This window comes from Lipotes vexillifer, unplaced genomic scaffold (genome assembly GCF_000442215.2).
Source record: "Lipotes vexillifer unplaced genomic scaffold, Lipotes_vexillifer_v1.1 scaffold606, whole genome shotgun sequence".
In the NCBI taxonomy this organism is placed as follows: Eukaryota; Metazoa; Chordata; class Mammalia; order Artiodactyla; family Lipotidae; genus Lipotes; species Lipotes vexillifer.
The window spans coordinates 1,084,948-1,102,392 of NW_006780574.1; the positions used below are offsets into that span (position 1 = coordinate 1,084,948).

General features: G+C 36.9%; 1 protein-coding gene across 1 annotated transcript in view; it reads left to right on the forward strand.

The window, feature by feature from the left end:
- The window catches only part of LRP1B (LDL receptor related protein 1B), a gene marked incomplete at its 5' end in the record, with an annotated part of 1,013,530 nt that overhangs the window by 928,271 nt on the left and 67,814 nt on the right, over positions 1-17,445 (forward strand). The window contains one exon of the mRNA XM_007453725.1: positions 5,845-6,006. Coding sequence (XP_007453787.1) covers positions 5,845-6,006 — 162 coding nt within the window. The remainder of the gene's footprint in view (positions 1-5,844; positions 6,007-17,445) is intronic.

Below are 17,445 nucleotides of genomic sequence, written 5' to 3' on the forward strand. Positions count from 1 at the left end.
TTGTTTTTGGGGTTTTTTTGTTGTTTTGGGGTTTTTTTTTTTTTGCGGTACGCGGGCCTCTCACTGTTGTGGCCTCTCCCATTGCGGAGCACAGGCTCCGGACGCGCAGGCTCAGTGGCCATGGCTCACAGACCCAGCCGCTCCGCGGCATGTGGGATCTTCCCAGACCAGGGCACGAACCCGTGTCCCCTGCATCGGCAGGTGGACTCTCAACCACTGCACCACCAGGGAAGCCCAGATGAGTAGCATTTTTATAATCAGCTTAAAAACTGTTTATTAAATAAATCTAGCTTTTAAAGATACACTTACAGTTTTAAATCAAGTTATTGAAAAATGCCAACAACATACACCTTAATAATATTCAAATGAAAATATATGCTTTTGAGAAACATATTGATTGATATATTACTTGACTAAAAGCTACCCAGCAAATTTTACTCTAAAATTATTAGCAAGTATGCAGTAATTCAATAATTATAACATTTTGAAAATTTTACAAACATAATTATTGTCATAGTGACTACTATAATTGAATTCTCAATTCAGATGCCAAGGATTCTAGTAACTTCCTTAATTTTATTATTTTATTTAATTTGAAACACTCTATGTGGCATTTTTTAGATGTAAGCTAGCATGATTAAGAAAACTAACATCTGAGAACATAGATTATGTCAAAGTCAGTTCTCTAAGACATTGTCTATTATCACTGAAAATCATCAGTATTGTCTGCCCATATCAGAGAAATTTCTGTGAGTATATAACTAAAGACAGCATATAGTTAAAGATTCATTTATCTAGATGTAAATTGTAACCACGTCACATAAATTCAATGCTCATTTAACAGGGACTAGTGATAAATCTTTATGATATCTATATAATTACTTATATAATAGAAAAGATTTCATTGTTGTTATATATATTAAAATGTACTGTTTTGAACTGATATATATAAATTACCTATAGGCATATTTTGTTCAAAAGAATGAAAATGGAAAAAATATGCATCAGGATTCCATATGGAGTTTCTTAACAAAGGCAAATGTACTCAGTGAAGTTTAAATAACAACCAAAATTGAGGATTTGTTTAATAGCAATACTAAGAGTAATAATAATGCCAATGCTACTATTACTAATAAACCTACAATTATTGAGTACTTGCTATGTGGCAGGCATTGTGACAAGTGTTTTACCAGCACATGGCAGGCATTGCTATCACCATTTTGCAGAATGAGATCCAGAAGGAGATCCAGTGAGGATGTCTAAGTTTTCCAAAGCCACACAATTAATAAATATCTAACCAGGTTTCTTTCTCAGGTCTTCCTGATTTGAAAAAAAAAAAACCAAGTAATTTAACTTTGTACCAAATTTATTTAATTACTATTAAATATTCTTATGAAATATTTTAGAATCAACCATTTTTACTGAGACCGTGATTTTTGGTATATAAGGGCCATGCAAGAACAATGAAGTTTAGAGAGCTCTATGAGATTCCAAGACATTTCCATTTTTTCTTATGAACATTATAATCTTCAGTTGTGCTAACGGATATTACTAATATTTATCATTGACTATAGATGGTTAGTGATTGTAGTTATGTATTTACCATGTTTGACATCAGCTATTACTGGTTACCTAGTTAAATTTCAAGAGTTTATTATTAATTTATGTTGTATGAAAATTTGCTGCAACAGTGTATATGAGATAAGCTTCCATTTATCTATAAACAGAAGTAATGTATAACTACATTAACCTCCATTTATTATATGCATACATCTAGCAAGGCACTTTGTTAACGTGTAGTGTGGAACTTAATACAGCACTGGGAGAGCCTTCAGTCTAGTGAAATCATGTGTGCTACTGAGGACAATGTTTATGAGAGGAATTTTCTCTCTTAGGGAGTCATGGGAGGAGTAGATGAACCTGTTGAACAGGCAGAGATACCCACACAGGGACGTAAAACAGGGAGTGAAAATGAAGGTCTGAAATTTAGGAAGGAGAATGCGCCCAGAGTCAAAAAATCGAGACCGAGACATTCATATAGGGAGATCATTACTGAAGCCATGAAACTGGATAATATCACCAGAAAGAGAGAAAGAGAACAAAAAGGCAATTATAAAAGAGCAGTCAGAGAAAAAGATAGGGAAATCAACAATGCTAGTGTCTTAGAAGCCAAGTGGAGATAAAATTTTCAAGTGTAGATATTAATAAATGTAAAATTATGGAGAAAATTTGAGGAGGATGATGATTGAGGAGAAATCTAGATTTAGGGATTAAGAGATTAGAGGTAAGCTTTGCAAGAGTACACAGATATACGGTAAAGACAACACCAACATTACCTTCTCCATTCCTAATCCTTTCTTACCAAGAGGGAATCAGAGTTGATTTGTAGGAGCAGTACTTACGTGTTGAGAGATCTGGCCTGTCTTCAGAGGGAACAAAGGGAAGCAACAGATTGACCCATTATTTTGTATATTAAAAAATAAAAACTACAAACCCAGTGAAGGATTGGAATGCGACTTTATGATCGAGGATTTTACTTTGTCATATATTGGTAGAATTGGAAGCAGTAAGTGTAGCTTTCTTACGAAAAAAGCTCGAGAATGTACCAAAATTTGAAGTTATACAAGTAGATAGATGTGGCAAATATTAGGTTTGTTTTTGTTTGTGTTGTGTGTGTGTTCTTTCTTTTAATGTGTAGGATTAAGCGTATTTAGAAGATAAAGAAGACAGACCCATTCTTCAAAGTTTAAAGATGTTGGAGTTTGAGATGAAGTTTGTGGGGAATACTTTTTCTATCCCAGCACTGCCACATAAACAAATTCAAATTTAATTGTATCTTAAATAAATAATGGAGATAAAGTGTGTAATTTAAGAAAATTTTCAGAATGATTTTTCTAGAATGTTACAGTGCCTTTGTAGACAGGGTCACAGAGTAAGTCATACCTGTAAGTGGTGAATCTCAGTAGGAATAACAATAATATTCAGAGCTAAAATGTAACTGATTGCTTTCTATGTGCCTGGCACAGTTAGAAATGTTTCTCATTTATTCTATGTGATTCTACACAACAACCCCATGAAGTAAGTACTATTATTATCCCCATTTTTACACATGAGGAAATAAACAGAGAGCTGATATTTGCGCATGGTCCCACACCAGTAATTGGCACAGATAGTCTATGAATCCAGGCAGTCTGACAACCTACACTGTTAAAGTCTTAGCTTAGAATGCTATAGGAACTAGACTGATTAGAGCCAGCAAAGCCTTCCTTCCCCTTCCTCCTCAGGTCAATTGATGCTCTTTCTGATTGGGCTACCTTTACAGGCTGTCAACTCCCCAGCTCCCTGGATGCATCACTGCTATAAATCCATACCTTAGTCATTGTAACAGTGCTGTTTCCTTTTCAAATGTCAAAATCAAATTCAGCTACCTAAAAAATCTTTATAAAATGAATCCAGTGCAACTTGTTAGGGTGCGCCCAGAGCGATTCTTGAAAATATTAGCTGGAACCCGTTATAAAATTCTGCAGCTGATGGTTCATTTCCCATCAGCAAACAAAAGATCTGCTGTATCACCACTCTCTTTCAAGTTACATAATATTCTCCTGAATATGAAGATTTATACTTATCAAAAATAAATCTCTTCAAAGGAAGAGAAAGAGGAGCTTTTTGAAAATAATTCAGCTGGAATCTAAATGATGAGAGGCATATTCTAGCTGGGGGACAATGTGGTCACTCTGCCCTAGTTTCAAAACAGCTGTAGATGAGAGGAAAGTATGGTATCCTCTCTCTGAGCGACTGGAACAGAGGAATTTTCAAGTGCCTTAGCAGGTTGGGTTTATTTCTTTCAAACTTCTTTTTACTTTTTTTACTCCTAGTTTCTTAAACAAAAAGAAAAACACCTAGAAATTAAGGTAGAAAAACATAAATCTACAATGTATAAGTTGTACATTGTATGGCACTTTTTCTGATTGTTCTAATGCATTTTGATTTCCCCTTATACTTTCTGTACTGTTTGTTTCACATTTAGCTCATGTTAATTTGTGTTCCTGATTGTATGTTCTATTTCTCTGGAAGTCGTTCACTGGTTCTCATTGATGTAGATGAATTATTTCTTTTATTCAGGGCTTTCATTTTCCTTAGTGACTATGTTCTAACAATTATCTATCCTCTTTATCTTCTACCATTATTCTCGTTTGTGTCTATTTGTCTGTATGTAAGCAACAGGTAGAAAACTCACTACTTTTATAAGAAAAATACTTGGCCAAAATTTTAAAGCTGTTTTCTGGCAATAAAAAAATATGAGGTTATTTTATACACATTACAGCTTTTAATGTGTATAAATTTTACCTTGTTTCTTAACCTACTAATAGGCATTTATCTGCCACCAAACTAAAAACACGTATAAATCAGTTTTAAAGCAATAGTACCCACTGTAAAAATGTATATAACTTTCTTCCTTGAGAAGCAATAGCTTCTAGCATTTGTAAGTGTGTGGAGACCTTTCAAAGTAAACTAAATAAATAAATTGTGGAGCTCAATTTATTCATTTTCTTGGAAATGCAGGTGGATTTTATTTGGAGACGTTTTATTCACTTAAGAATGCTTTTCCGAAAATATATATGTATAGAATAGTCCTTCAAAGTAGAATGTAGAATCTATGGCAACAGAAAAAAAACTTTTATCACTTTTACACTTCAAGTTTTAAGCCTTACACTTAATGCATTTTTCTGACCATTCTAATTATGTTGCATGTCTACAATGGTGAGAGAGGAAATGGTTGGATATTCTCTGATACTAGACAACTAAATGACATTTTCTGAGTCCTAGTTAACTGAGATCAATAACTGAATTTCTTTGTTATTCCCTTTCATGTTATTAGTTTATATTTGTACAACCTCTAAACTTTATTCTGCCCCCATTACAAATGGTAGCCATTCATTTTGCTTTGTTTTCCTTCATTTCTCCTGCAGAGATAATTCTAGACTCCATTTTCCACTCAGTTCTTGACAGTCCAGGCAGTTAGAGAGACTCATTCTTGATATAACAGTTAACTGTGTTACATTCAAAACACCTTAAAGGATTGTTCACCTTTCATTGTGATGTTAGTTCCCACAGAACAAATAAAATATCCATAGATGATCTGTCAGATTTGATATTGTGTGCTATTAGCATTAGATTTCTTAAATCATCTTTAGACTACAAGTGACAGTCCTTCACCATGAATAAAAATATAAAATGAAATAAAATAGGATTCAGTAAGTGCTTATATACTAAATTCAGTATGTGTATTTATATCAAATAAAATAACTAATATTCATAAATCTTATTACAGATGACATGCCCACTTTAAACTTATTAAAATATTTATTTATAATAAGCCTAAGCTTATGTTTTATGTAGATACAGCAGTGATTGGTACCTGATGATTGAACACTGGGAAATATGATTGTCTCTATTTTATATTCTAATGGCCAACACAATCTGCATTACCACATGAATAGAACAAAAATAATTAAAAAGCAAAATGGACATGAAAACAGAAATACAAAGAATAACACAAGCACTTTAAAGCATAAAATGTATGTATGCATGTATAATTGTTCATAAAATGAGCTCTGATTATTTTACCTGAAGTGAACCTGAGCTATCTTCTAACCCAGGCTTCGTTGGAACGTGGGGAAGCTGAGACACAGAGAGGTCATGTTACTGTGTAAAGTCACAGATTAAGTAGTGGACAGACTTTGCCCCAAATACTGACTTCTTGATTCTTACCTAGTGAAGATTCCATATAAGTAAACAATTTTGTCAACTAATTGCCTTTTCATTACCTTTTTTTCCCAATAGGGAGACCCACCTGCAGCTGTGCACTAGGGTTCACTGGACCAAACTGTGGTAAGACAGTCTGTGAGGATTTTTGTCAAAATGGAGGGACCTGCAGTGTTACTTCTGGGAACCAGCCTTACTGCGACTGCCAGCCTGAACACACTGGAGACAGATGTCAGTACTGTAAGTGAAAGCAACACCCACCAGACAGTCTGACAGCAGGCTGTGAGCTGTACATTAAGTAATCTTATCACCTAGATCTACACTCCCTCCATTACCTCAATTTCAGCCACACCTTATTTTTCAAGTCCACCCCCTATCACCCCAAATCTAACAATTCTTTACGTTTTTCTTCATCCATCTCTTATTTTAAAGATTCTGTTCTTTCCTTTCCCAGCTTAGATTCCATGGTCCATCACTGCACTCATTCCCTTGTATACACCCTTAACAATCTTGCTCCCTCTCCCCTCTCTTGTACTTTTCTAGAAAACCATAGCCATGGTTAAATCCAGTTCTTCATCTGTCCTGAACTGGCACCCCACTGCTGAATGCAACTGAAAAAAAAAAAAGAGACTGGTCTAACTTGAGGTTTTATCACTAATCTCATATGGGCACTTACTGTGGTTTCCACTGTATTTCATTAATCCATTAACCCTCCTAGATGTCTGTGTCACATCTTCTCCTTTCCCCCCAAACCTCCAATACCTGTGCCCCAACTTTATTCTCAGCTTAGGAACTTGCTTCCTATTTCATTAATAAGAAAAGAAGCTGTCTAAAGAAAACTGCCACAAACTCCCACCACCAGATCCCTCAAATTACTTTGTCCTACACCACATCCTCTGTCTTCCTTCTTATGATTAGGGACCCATGCGATGTCTAATGCTACACTGTCCACTCCTACATTATATCCCTCTTAGGTACTCATGGACACATCTTATACAACTGTCCCCTCTTTCTTCTGCCTTATCAGTGTTTTTCTTTTTACCTACCTTTCTTTAGGAACTTTCCTTTGTGCTCACATCCCTTTCTAGCTACAACTTTATTTCCCTGCTCATTTGTTTTAACCTAAGGTATAGCTGCTCTACAATATTATATTAGTTTCAGGTGTACAGCATAGTGATTCAGTACTTTAATAGATTATATACCATTTAAAGTTATTACAAAATAATAGTTATAATTCCCTGTGCTGTACGAAGTATGCTTATCGCTTATCTATTTTATACATAGTAGTTTGTAATCTGATACCCCTATCTTGTCCCTCCTCCCTTTCCTCTCCCCACTAGTTTGTTTTCTATATCCATGAGTCTGTTTCTGTTTTGCTGTATACATTCATTTGTTTTATTCTTTAGATTCCACATATAAGTGATATCACACAGTATTTGTCTTTCTCTGTCTGACTTATTTCACAAAGCATAATATTCCCTAGGTCCATCTACATCGCTGCAAATGGAAGAATTTCATTCTTTTTTCATGGCTGAGTAATATTCCATTGTATATATACATTTTCTTTATCTATTCTTCTGTTGATGGACACTTGGGTTGCTTCCATATCTTGGCTATTGTAAATAGTGCTGCTATGAACATTGAGGTGCATATATATTTTTCAATTTTTCATTTTGTCCAGATATATACCCAGGACCAGAATCACATGGCAGTTCTATTTTTAGTTTTTGGAGGACCCTCCATACTGTTTTCCGTAGTGGCTGCATCAATTTACATTCCCACCAACAGTGTACAAGAGTTCCCTTTTCTCCACATCCTCGACAATATTTGTTGTTTGTAGACTTGTCGATGATAGCCATTCTGACAGGTGTGAGGTGAGAGCTCATTGTTTTGATTCACATTTCTCTAATAATTAGTGATGTTCAGAATCTTTTCATGTTAACCATCTATATGTCTTATTGCAGAAAAGTGTCTTTTTGGGTCTTTTGTCCATTTTTTAATCAGGTCATTTGTTTTTTTAATGTTGAGTTGTATGAGCTGTTTATATAGGTTCAATATTAACCACTTATCAGCCATATCATTTGCAAATATTTTCTCCCATCAGTAGGTTGTCTTTTCATTTTGTCAGTGGTTCCCTTTGCTGTGCAAAGCTTTTAAGTTTAATTAGGTCCCATTTTCTTTTGCCTTAGGAGACAGATCCAAAAAATATTGCTACAATTTATGTCAAAGAGTATCCTGCCTATGTTCTCTTAAAGTCTTATGGTTTCAGGCCTTACATTTAGGTCTTTAAACCATTTTGAGGGTTTTTTTTACATATGGTGTGAGGCAGTGTTCTAATTTCATTGTTTTACATGTAGCTGTCCTGCTTTTTCAGCACCACTTGTTGAAGAGACTGTCTTTCCTCCATTGTATATTCTTGCCTCCTTTGTAGTAGATTGACTGTAGGTGCATGGAGTTATTTGTGGGTCCTCTATTCTTTTCCATTGATCTATGTGTCTGTTTTTGTGCCAGTACTACACTGTTTTGATTACTGTAGTTTGGAGTATAGTCTGAAGTCTGAGAAGGTTATACCATCAGCTTTGCTTATTTTTCTCCCCTCAGGATTGCTTTAGCAATTTGGGGTCTTTCGTGGGTCCATATAAATGTTAGAATTATGTGTTCTAGTTCTGTGAAAAATGTTATAGGTATTTTGATCGGGATTGCATTATATCTGTAAATAGCTTTGGGAAGTGTGACCATTTTAACAATATTAATTCTTCCAATCCAAGATCATAGATATCTTTCCATTTCTTTGTATCATCTTCAATTTCTTTGAACAATGTTTTATAGTTTTCAAAGTATAGGTCTTTCACCTCCTTAGTTAATTTTATTCTTAGGTATTTTATTCTTTTTGATGTGATTTTTCTTTTTCTTTTTTTTTTTTTTTGGGGTACGCGGGCCTCTCACTGTTGTGGCCCCTCCCGTTGCGGAGCACAGGCTCCGACGCGCAGGCTCAGCGGCCATGGCTCACGGGCACAGCCGCTCCGCGGCATGTGGGATCTTCCCGGACCGGGGCACGAACCCGTGTCCCCTGCATCGGCAGGCGGACTCGCAACCACTGCGCCACCAGGGAAGCCCTTGATGTGATTTTTAAAAGGATTTTTGTTTGTTTTCTCTTTCTGATATTTCATTATTAGTGTATGGGAAAGCAACAGATTTCTGTATATTAATCTTGTATCCTGCAATTTTACTAAATTTATTTATTAGTTCTAATAGTTTATGGGTGGAGGCTTTAGGGTTCTCTACATAGAGTATCACTGTCATCTGCAAATAGTGACAGTTTTACCTCTTCCCTTCCAATTTGGATACGTTTTATTTCTTTATCTTGTCTGATTGCTGTGGATAGGCCTTCCAATGCTATGTTAAATAGAAGTTGTGAAAGTGGGCATCCTTTTCTGTTCCTGAATTTAAAGGAAAGACTTTCAGCTTTTCACTGTTGAGTATGATGTTAGCTGTGGGTTTGCCATGCATGGCCTTTATTATGTTGAGATATGTTCCCTCTTTCACCATTTTCATGAGAGTTTTTATCAAGAATGAAAGTTGAATTTTGTCAAATGCTTTTTCTGTGTCAGTTGAAATGAACATGTAATTTTTATGCTTCCTTTTGTTAATGTGGTGTATCAAATTGATATATTTGCAAAGATTGAGCCATCCATGTATCCCTGGAATAAATCCAATTTGATCATGCTATATGATCCTTCTTATATATTGTTGGACTTGGCTTGCTAATATTTTTGTTGAGGGTTTTTGCATCGATATTCATCAAAGATGTTGGTGTCTTATTTTCTTTCTTTCTCTTTTTTTTTTGGTAGTGTCTTTGTCTGATTTTGGTATCAGGGTAATGGTGGCCTCATAGAATGAATGTAGAAGTGTTCTGTTCTCAATTTTTGGAATAGCTTGAGAAGTATATGTATTAGCTATTCCTTATATGTTTAGTAGAGTTTTCCTATGAAGCCATCTGATCCTAGATTTTGTTTGCTGGGAGTTTTTTTAAAAATTATTATTATTATTAGAAATTCAATTTACTACTAGTGATCATTCTGTTCAAGTTATCTGTTTCTTCTTGATTTAGTCTTGGTAGGTGATTTGTTTCTAGAAAATTGTCCATTTCTTCTAGATTGTCCAGTTTGTTTGCATGTAACTGTTTGTCATTGCTATTGGTTGTTATTTCTCCTCTTTCATTTCTGATTTTATTTGTCTCCTCTCTTTTTTTCTCGGTGAGCCTGGCTAAAGGTTTATCAATTTTGTTTATCTTTATCAAAAAAACAGCTCATGGTTTCATTGATTTTTTTCTAGTTTTTTGTCTCTGTTTTATTTATTTACTCTTTGATCTTTATTATTTCCTTCCTGCTACCCTTATGGGCATTTCAGGGGTATATGACTCTTTATTTTTCTCTTGCTGCCTTTAGAATTATCTCTTTATCTTCAACTTTTGCCATTTAATTATTTGTCTTGGTATAGGTCTATGTTTCACTTCATCTTGTTTGGGACCCTCTGTGCTTCCTATATCTAGATATCTGTTTCCTTCTTCAGGTTTTGGAAGTTTTCAGCCATAAGTTCCTCCAATATATTTTCAATCTCCTTCTCTCGCTCTTCTCCTTTTGGGATCCCTATAATGCAAATGTTGGTATGCTTAACATTATCACAGAGCTCTCTTAAACTGTTTTCACTTTTTTTAAAACTTGTTTTTCTTTTTGCTGCCCTGATTGGGTGATGTCCAATCTTCTATCTTCCAGATCACTTATGCATTCTTCTCTGTTACTTACTCTGTTCATTCCTTCTACTGTGTTTTTATTTCAGTTATTGAATTCTTCATTTCTGATTGGGTCTTTTTTATATTTTCTTGTTCCTTGTTAAAATTTTCACTGTGTTTATCTATTAGTTTCCCTGTTCAGTTAACATTCTTATTACCAATGCTTTGAATTATTTATCTGGTAAATTGTTTATTTCTGTTTCATTATTTTATTTCATGGTTTTTCTCTTGCTTTTTCAGTTGAGAATATTTCCCTCCTTTTTCATTTTGCTTAACTTTCTCTGCCTCTATGAATTATGTGAAACAATTACCTATTTCAGTCTTGAGGGTGTTCTTATATGGAAACATTTCTGTACAGACTGTGTGTGCTCAGTGCCTTTGGTGGCAGAGCTGGATTTGTCCTGTATGCAAGTCATGTCTTTCCTTAGGGTGTGCTGGCAGCTATCACCTTGGTAAGGGATGGGGCTGAAGATGGAGGGGCTTCAGCTGGAGCTGGGTGTAAGGCAAGAGTTTCTCTCTGCTCGATGGACATATTGGCCCTATCAGGGCTGGGGTCTGATCCCAAGTTGCTGAAGCAAAAGCCATGGGGGTCATCCCCAAGGTACCTCAGTTTCCTTTAAGTCTGTGCTTTCCCCTCTCCCAGCACTGGGACCCTCTCCCCAGAGTAGGGTAGTGTCAAAGTAAGGGTGTCTCACATGGGCTCTCAGCCCATGCCTGTCTCAGACAGAGGTTCAAGCTGTCTCTGATGCACTGCCTGTGCAGGCATCAGCAGTTATTTCCCTCACTCTGTTCGGATGCAGCTTCAAGTCCAAGTCCCCTTTGTCCCTCAAAGCCAATCACTCCCCATGGCCTCTATTGCCACTGCCCTGTTGTAGAATCACACTGCAGGGAAGGTGAGGCCTACATGGACTCTCTGCATATGTGGGGTGTGGGCTGTGGTAGAGCAGCCACTGTCAGAGATCTGGGTGGCTTCTGATGCACTACTTGAGTAATTGCCAATAATGGCCATGACTGCCCCATCCAGGCTCCACCCTGTGACCTGTCGCCTCCGTGTCCCATAGTTGAGTTTTTCTCCCCAGTTGTGGCAGCCCCAGATTGAATGCTGCACTGTGACATGTAGCAAGCAGGGCTGGAGCATTTGCTCAGCTTGGGCTTGGCATATGCACAGAGGTGGTAAGAAAGCCAGCCAGGAGATTTCAATCTGCCATTTCTGCTCTGCCTTGGGGGTAAGCCAATATGCATGCTCTCCTCAAAAGCAGCAGTTCCTACAGCCTGTTAGTCCCAGTGGTCTTCCAACTTACCAAGGGGGCTTATCTCCCCTGTGTAGGACTCAAGCACTAAGCACCCAATCCATGGCTCTCACAGCTCACTCCTCTAAAACACCCACCCCTTGATTTCCATACAACTCTGCACATTGGAATGGGCTCAACAGCTTTTATAAAATACAGTTTACCAAGTTACCTCCAAAGATTTTGATCCTGGTAGCCTGAAATAGGGCATCTATAATATTTAAAGTTTTCCAGGTATTTCACATATATGACTAAGATTGAGACCCACTGACTAGATGATTTCAACTAATTGCATGGCTTTTAATACCATCCAAATATGAATGATTCCAAATTTATATTTCTAGCTGAACTAACTGTTGCCTAAATCCCAGATGTTTATACCTAAGTGTCTATTTGACAGCTTGTCTTGGCTCTAAATTAACCTGATTTTCTCATCCAAATATTTGTCTACCATAGTTTTCCCTGTGTTTGTAAAGGGAAATACTCATTGTTCAGGTCCAAAAATCTTAGAGTCACTTTTGACTCCTCTCTTTCTTTTATACCCCACCTTTATTCTCACATTTACCTTTAAAACATACCCAGAATCTGAATGCTTCTCATCACCTCTATTCTCACTACCCTTATAGAAGCTACCAATATCTCTTACCTGGATTATTACTAATTTATCTCCATGCTTCCTCTCTGCACCCTCTGTATTTATTCTCAAAACAGCAGCCACAGTTTTGTTTTATCCCCCCAAAAAACTGATTTTCGATCTCAGTCACATTTACTGAGATCTTTCTACATCTAGGCACTCTTGTAATTACTTCTTTTTCTTTTAATAAATTCTGTTAATCCATTTAATCCCATGAATAAAGTAGCTATTATTTTTATTCTCATTTTACAGAGGAGGCTACTAGGGAGGCATAAATAGCCTCCTGAAGATCGATCACACAGTTACTAATTGGGAGAGCCAAGATTTAAGCTCATACAATCCAACCCCAGGGTCCACACCCTTAAAAATTACTTAACATTGTGGTCCCCAGATTATTTGATATCTTTGAGGACCTCACAGAGAGTGGCCTAGGTCTCTGGTCATTGTAGAACGTACGTGGAACAACATAGAATCAAACTATATATACTGATTTATTGGAGAATCAAAAATAATATTAAATATTTTTTCTCTGATATTATAGCAAGAGACCACTTCTGCAGCAAAGAGATTCAGTTTTTTTTTTAATCTTTGAGTATAATTACTTTACATTGTTGTGTTAGTTGCTGCTGTGTAACAAAACAAATCAGCCTTGTGCATACACATGTCCCCATATCCCCTCCCTCTTGAGCCTCCCTCCCACCCTCCCTATCCCACCCCTCTAGGTGGTCACAAAGCACCGAGCTGATCTCCCTGTGCTATGTGGCTGCTTCCCACTAGCTATCTACTTTACATTTGGTGTTCCCTTTCCTATATGTATATTCTCCTCATATTATGTCAGCCTCTTTTCAACATATATAGATGCCACTACCCTAATCCAATGCCCTTTTCACATTGTTCACCCAATTTATCTCTTAAGTGATATGCATCACAGACCAGCAGAGTTTATCTGGCAAATACAGTCCAGTTATATGTGTGTATCCTCCTCACATGTTGCTTGCATCCTCTCATCTCCCACCTCTCAACATAGCATAATAGTCCAGCACAACTCACATCTACTAACTTGTAGGGTTTTTTTTTTCTTTTCAGCTCCACATTTCCCACCACACTGAATGATGTCCAAGCGAATCAGGGCAATGCCAACCATGAACCTGCATAATGCAGACCCTACTTACTATCCAAACTATTTTTGCACCCTCTCCTTTATTCTAGTAAAACCACACTGATCATGCTTCTCCAAAGGTCAACTTCCTTGGCATTGTGACTTTCTCATGGTATTCTCTCCCTTTGAAATGCACTTTCTTCATATTTCTCCTCACCCTCATCTCTCAGTACCAAATCCTATCTGTCTGTCTCTGTCCAGCTCAAAAATCATTTCCTTTTTGATGTTGTTCATAACCACCCTCAGTTTTAATTAATCTCTCTGTCTTCTAAATTTTCAAGTCACTGCTTCTTTATTTCTTTTTAGCTGTATTCACTTTTACCTAATATTATTAGTTGTGTATATTCCTTCTATTTGTCTGGGATGACCTCTTTGAGACCACACCCAACAGTGGCATTGGTCAAATAAACAAATGAACAAATACATAATCATAGATAAGCAAATGAAAGCAGTTTGGAGGCAAGTTTATAAAAGAATAATCAGTGTAATGCACAAAAGCTACATTTAATAAGGTACAATCATATGGTATTTTTGTGTGGAGCTGTTTCTCAGTTCCCAATTGGTCCATCATCATGGTACACCAGCCTTTTTGTTTGTTTGTTTGTTTTTTGTTTAAGGTGAAGCATCACCATATTTGATTTTTTTTAAACTAAGTTAAAAAAATACTATGTGGCCATCATTATAATGATTTGTATTCTTATAAAGAATAAATTCAGTTGGCTTATATTTTAGTTAGCAACTTAATAGAATCACAATCTGAGGTAGCCTGATGCATTATAAAAGGCTGCATTATAATTTTATTATCACTATTAGCAATCATAGCACCTTTTACAACAAAGCACTTATTAAAATTAACCAATTAATCCTTAGGCAGAGGTTAAATAACTTGCTCAAGGTTCCAGAGAAGTAATAGTACAGTCAGAATTGGACCCCAGAAGTTGTTGATCAAAATATCAACAAACGTTGTTGCTGTTCTTTGGCAGCAAAATAAGTCTGTGGACAGTATCATTAAAATGATAAATCCAACAGCTGACAAAAGCATAATAAATTTAGGATCTGTTAGATGTGAGTCAGCAAGGTTCAATGGACCTGGTGTTCTGTCAAAATTGTATCTTGCATATACAAAATCTTCTCTCTATAAATGAAGAAATGACAGAATGGTTCATTACAGTGCCTAATTAAAGGTCCATTAGTGGGAAGTAAAACATCAGTTCTTAGTTGTGCTGAGTAAAAACATTTCACAACACTAATGGCAATATAAAATCCGAGGTCTGAAAAGCAAATTAATTTTAACACCAGTGCCCAAGGAGGAGAGACAGCGATAACTAATGGCAAAAGTAAAATTAAGTATTCTTTTAGTCAAACAAATATAACTCCATTTCATGCAGTTCTGGAGCAAGGATTCCTAGTATACATCAACAAAATTATAAGTATGGCATTTTTCATGTAAATCTGGGTGTTCAGTATGAGGTCAACAATATTGGAGTTTTTTTTTTTTACATCTTTATTGGGGTATAATTGCTTTACAATGATGTGTTAGTTTCTGCTTTATAACAAAGTGAATCAGTTATACATATACATATGTTCCCATATCTCTTCCCTCTTGCATCTCCCTCCCTCCCACCCTCCCTATCCCACCCCTCTAGGTGGTCGCAAAGCGCCGAGCTGATCTCCCTGTGCTATGCGGCTGCTTCCCACTAGCTATTTTACGTTTGGTAGTGTATATATGTCCATGCCACTCTCTCACTTTGTCACAGCTTACCCTTCTCCCTCCCCATATCCTCAAGTCCTTTCTCTAGTAGGTCTGTGTCTTTATTCCTGTCTTACCCCTAGGGTCTTCATGACATTTTTTTTTTAATTAAACAGTAATTATATTAGGGCAAAAGAGCCAATGAGGACCAATTCAATCTGTGTCTAAGAGCCAGGTATTCAAATCAAATGGCAATCTGTTTGTCATCTCACTGATGTTTTCCAAGTCCTCTAGTGACCTGCTTGAGGAACCATTATAATGTCAATTTGAACTCAGTTTATTAGAAATATACCTGTATGGCTTGCTCCCACTGATTCCAGTAAGTACAGACATTAAGTAGTATCTCAAGTTTATAAAATTTGGAGTATCTGACACTAATCCAAACATGTCATCTATTGTAACTGGTATTAGAGCCATTGTCTATCAAGTAACTTATAAAAGTTATGAACTATAGTTTTGAACCTAACATATGTGAAGACACAATGGGATTATTTTTATCATTTTCCTTCCAGAGCAATTTTATTCCATTAGTCAGTTGGTCAGTGAACATATTTTGGAGTTTACAATGAGCCTCTCCCTATGTTAGGCATGGAGGAAACAGTGGCATCAGAGGTATTTCCTGCCCTCAAAGGGCTTACAGTCTAATGTATGATTCTGAAAAGGAAACAAATAGGGTTTCCCTGGTGGCACAGTGGTTGAGTCCGCCTGCCGATGCAGGGGACACAGGTTCGTGCCCCAGTCCGGGAAGATCCCACATGCCGTGGAGTGGCTAGGCCCGTGAGCCATGGCCGCTGAGCCTGTGCATCAGGAGCCTGTGCTCCGCAGCGGGAGAGGCCACAAGGGGGAAGCTTCGCCCTTCCCTTTTGAAGCATACAATGGACTGAACGTTTGCATCCTCCAAACTCATATGTTGAAACCACAATCCCAAAGTGATAGTATTAGGAGGTTGGGCCCTTGGGGTGATCAGGTCATAATGATGGAGCCCTCATGAATGGGATTAGTGCCCTTGTAAGAATAGGCCAACTTGCTCTCTTTCTGCCATGTGAGGACACAGTGAGAAGTCTGCCATCTGCAACCCAGGAAAGGGGCCTCTCCAGAACCTGACATAACCACCCTGATCTCAGACTTCTAGCCTCAGAACTGTGAGAAATCAGTGTTTGTTTTTGAGCTGCCTAGTATGTGATGCTTTGTTACAGTAGCCAAGGCTCAGACATCGCCAGTACATCTCTTTGCTGTTTAATGACAATCATGATTTCATTACACCCCTTGTGAAGATGTTATTCCCATTTAATGGATGAAGCTCTGAGACTTAAATGGGGAAATGATCTGTCAGATACTACATACTCCATTGGTGTCAAAGCCAGTGATAGAATTCAGGTGCCCTGATTTCTTTTTATGCACTAAAATTGTCTTTATTGAGGTAAAACATGTAATAAGGTGCATGAATCTTTACTGTACAGTGTAAATCTCCATGAATTTTTATGTATGTATGCACTATGCAACCACCACCCAGATCAGGTTGTAGCGTATTTCCAACACCTGGTGAGACTCCCTCATTTCCATTTCCCAGACAATACCTTTACCTCCCATGCCCATGATAAACATTATTCTGACCTCACCATAGTTTGTTTTTTTTGCCTTTTTTTGAGCTTTATGTAAATGGAATCGTACAGCATGTGTATGAGTCATCCATATTGTTGTATGTAGCAGTAGTCCATCCATTTTTTATTGCTATGTAGTTTTCCATTGTAAAACAGTATTGTAGTTTATCTGTGGTCCTTTGAATAAAACATTTAAATTATTTTGAGTTTCAAGCTGTTGTAAATAAAGTTTTGACTGTTATCACAAAGAAAAAAGGAAACAAATAATAATTTTAATGACCAGTTTAATGAAACACAAAGACCAGCTCCCAAGAAAGAACACAGAATTCAGCCAACAGAAAAGATTTCTTGAAGGAATTATCACCTAAGCTGAGACCAGAAGAAAGAAAAGCTAACCAGGTAAAGAGACAATGCATTGAGTGGAACAGCATTTGCAAAGGCCCAGGTAGGGAAA